Source organism: Penaeus vannamei, chromosome 43 (assembly GCF_042767895.1).
Source record: "Penaeus vannamei isolate JL-2024 chromosome 43, ASM4276789v1, whole genome shotgun sequence".
NCBI classification, from domain to species: domain Eukaryota; kingdom Metazoa; phylum Arthropoda; class Malacostraca; order Decapoda; family Penaeidae; genus Penaeus; species Penaeus vannamei.
In genome coordinates, this window is record NC_091591.1 from 13662915 (window position 1) to 13665414 (window position 2500).

At 39.5% G+C, this 2500-nt stretch overlaps 1 protein-coding gene across 1 annotated transcript in view; it reads left to right on the forward strand.

Annotated features, from left to right (window-relative positions):
- The window catches only part of LOC138860737 (uncharacterized), a 2237-nt gene extending 785 nt beyond the window's left edge, over window positions 1-1452 (forward strand). Inside the window, exon 2 of the mRNA XM_070118917.1 lies at window positions 1-1452. This exon is cut by the window's left edge and continues 364 nt beyond it. Within this exon, the coding sequence (XP_069975018.1) occupies window positions 1-625 (625 nt within the window). The 3' untranslated portion in view covers window positions 626-1452.
- The last annotated feature ends 1048 nt before the right edge of the window (window positions 1453-2500 follow it).

The window sequence follows — 2500 nt, forward strand, 5'->3', positions numbered from 1 at the left end:
GCGGGAGTTCACCAAGAGTTACAACTTGCTGATCCACGAGCGAACCCACACGGACGAGCGCCCCTTCCCGTGCGACATCTGCGGCAAGGCCTTCAGGAGGCAGGACCACCTCCGCGACCACAAGTACATCCACAGCAAGGAGAAGCCCTTCAAGTGCGACGTGTGCGCCAAGGGCTTCTGCCAGGCGCGCACGCTCGCCGTGCACAAGGCCCAGCACGCCCACGACGGCCCCGTGGCCGCCCCCGCGCCCGCCCAGCCCTCGCCTCCGCCGCCCGCCGCGCCCAGGGTGAGCGCGCCCGCGGAAGGCCGCCCCGCCAGCGTCACCGTCACGCCCGTGCTCAGAACCACCACCACGCCCGCCCTGCTCGCCGCGCCCATCCTCTCGCCGCCCACCAGCGCCTCGCCCACGCTGCCGCCCGCCACGCCCGCGCTGCCCAAGGACGTGACGCTGATCCCCATCTACAGCTTCCCGCTCAAGAGGGAGGCGCCGGAGGAGGAGAGCCTCAAGCGGCGGCTGGAGGGCCTCAGCCTCCCGGCGGCCAAGAAGCCCTTCCTGCACTCGGAGGAGGAGGCGGAGGGCGCCAGGAAGCGCCGCGGATTCTCCATCGACGACATCATGAAGTAGCGCCGCCCACACCGCCCGCGCCGCCCCCGAGCTGCCTGTCGCCTCCGCCCGCCCTCTGCCTGGCCTCTCTCTCTGCCTTATTTCCTCCTTTATTCGTCTTTTTATCTTTTCTTCTCTGTTTTTCTTCTTCCTTCTTACTCTTTTTTTCTTCTTTGCTTTTCTCCGCTGTTACCTTTTTATCATCTTAATTTTCTTTTTCTTCCCCATTTTCCCTTTTCTCTTCTCTTCCATTTTTTTTCTATTTGGTCTTCTTCCTTGCCTTTCCTTCATTATCTTCTATTTCTACTTTGTTTATTCATTATCTTCACATTTTATTCTCTCTTTATTGTCTTATTCCTTACCTTTATTCCTTTTCTTTTCTACTTATCTTTCCTCCACAATGTATTTTCAACTTGCTTTATATATTTCCAAATTATTATTTATATTTCTCTTCATTACTTCCCCTTTTTTCTAAATTATTTTATAACAAAATCTTTTCTTTCTTTCTTGATTACTTCCTCTTATTTTGTCCCTTTCCTTCTCCCTCTTTCGTACTTTCTTGTTCGCCCTTTTCTTATTTTCTTTCTCTCTTCATTACTTCCTTTTATTCTGTTCCTTTTCCTTCTCCCTCTTTCGTACTTTCTTGTTCGCCTTTTTCTTATTTTCTTTTTCTCTTCATTACTTCCTCTTATTCTGTTCCTTTTCCTTCTCCCTCTTTCGTAATTTCTTGTTCGCCTTTTTCTTATTTTCTTTCTCTCTTCATTACTTCTTATTATTCTATCCCTTTCCTTCTCCCTCTTTCGTACTTTCTTATTCGCCTTTTTTTTTCATTTTTCACTTTCTTTACCCCCCCCCCCCGTGAATCAACCCACCTACTACCCGAGTGTACAAATTCATTAGTGTATAGTTTTTTTTTTTTTTAAGATACAAATTCTATTTTTCACGTTATATTATTGAAAACCCAAATATATATATATATATATATGATATTCTATGATGTACAAAATAAATTATTTTTTATATTTATCAATTTTGTCTTTACTTTATATATTAGCACCTTTTAAGAACCCGTGCAGCTTGCATTATAATTTATTGAAATTTATGATATTGATAATTATAAGGATGATCATTTAAATAATAAACTTAATGAGAATGATGATAGCAGTAATGGTGATAATGATGATATATATAAAGATAATGAAAATGATGAGGGTAATGATGATAATAATAATTATATCAACAACAATGAAATAATGATAAGCAAAATGATGAAACTGATTATGATGATAAAAATGACAATAATGATAATCCTGATAACTGATCATAACATTAATGATATTGATAATGATGATAAAAATAGTAACAGTACTAACAATAATAATGTAGATGATATGATAACAGTAATGATAATAGCATTAAGAGTATTGATGATGATAATGATAATGATAATAATGATAAGAACAATAACAACAATGATGATATTAATGATAGTAATAATAATAAAGATAATAGCAATGATGATAATATTGATAACAATAACAAAAATAACAATGGTAATAATGATAACAATAATGAGAATAGTCGTAATAAGAATGATAATAATATATGTAACAATAATAGATATAATAATATCGATGATGACGAAAATAGTGGCAACAATACTGAGGATGTTATAATACTGATAACGATCATTGTGATGTTTGTCATTATAGTTACGATGATGATGATGATGAAATTTGAAATATGACGATCAAAATATTATGAAAGGAATATTAACGAAATCAAAAAAATTAGACTCATGCAAACGGTGGACACGAGAAAAAATATAATTGTAATAATTGTGATTGTTATAGCACATCGATAGTTAGAATGATAGTGAACAATGAGTACGGAGAT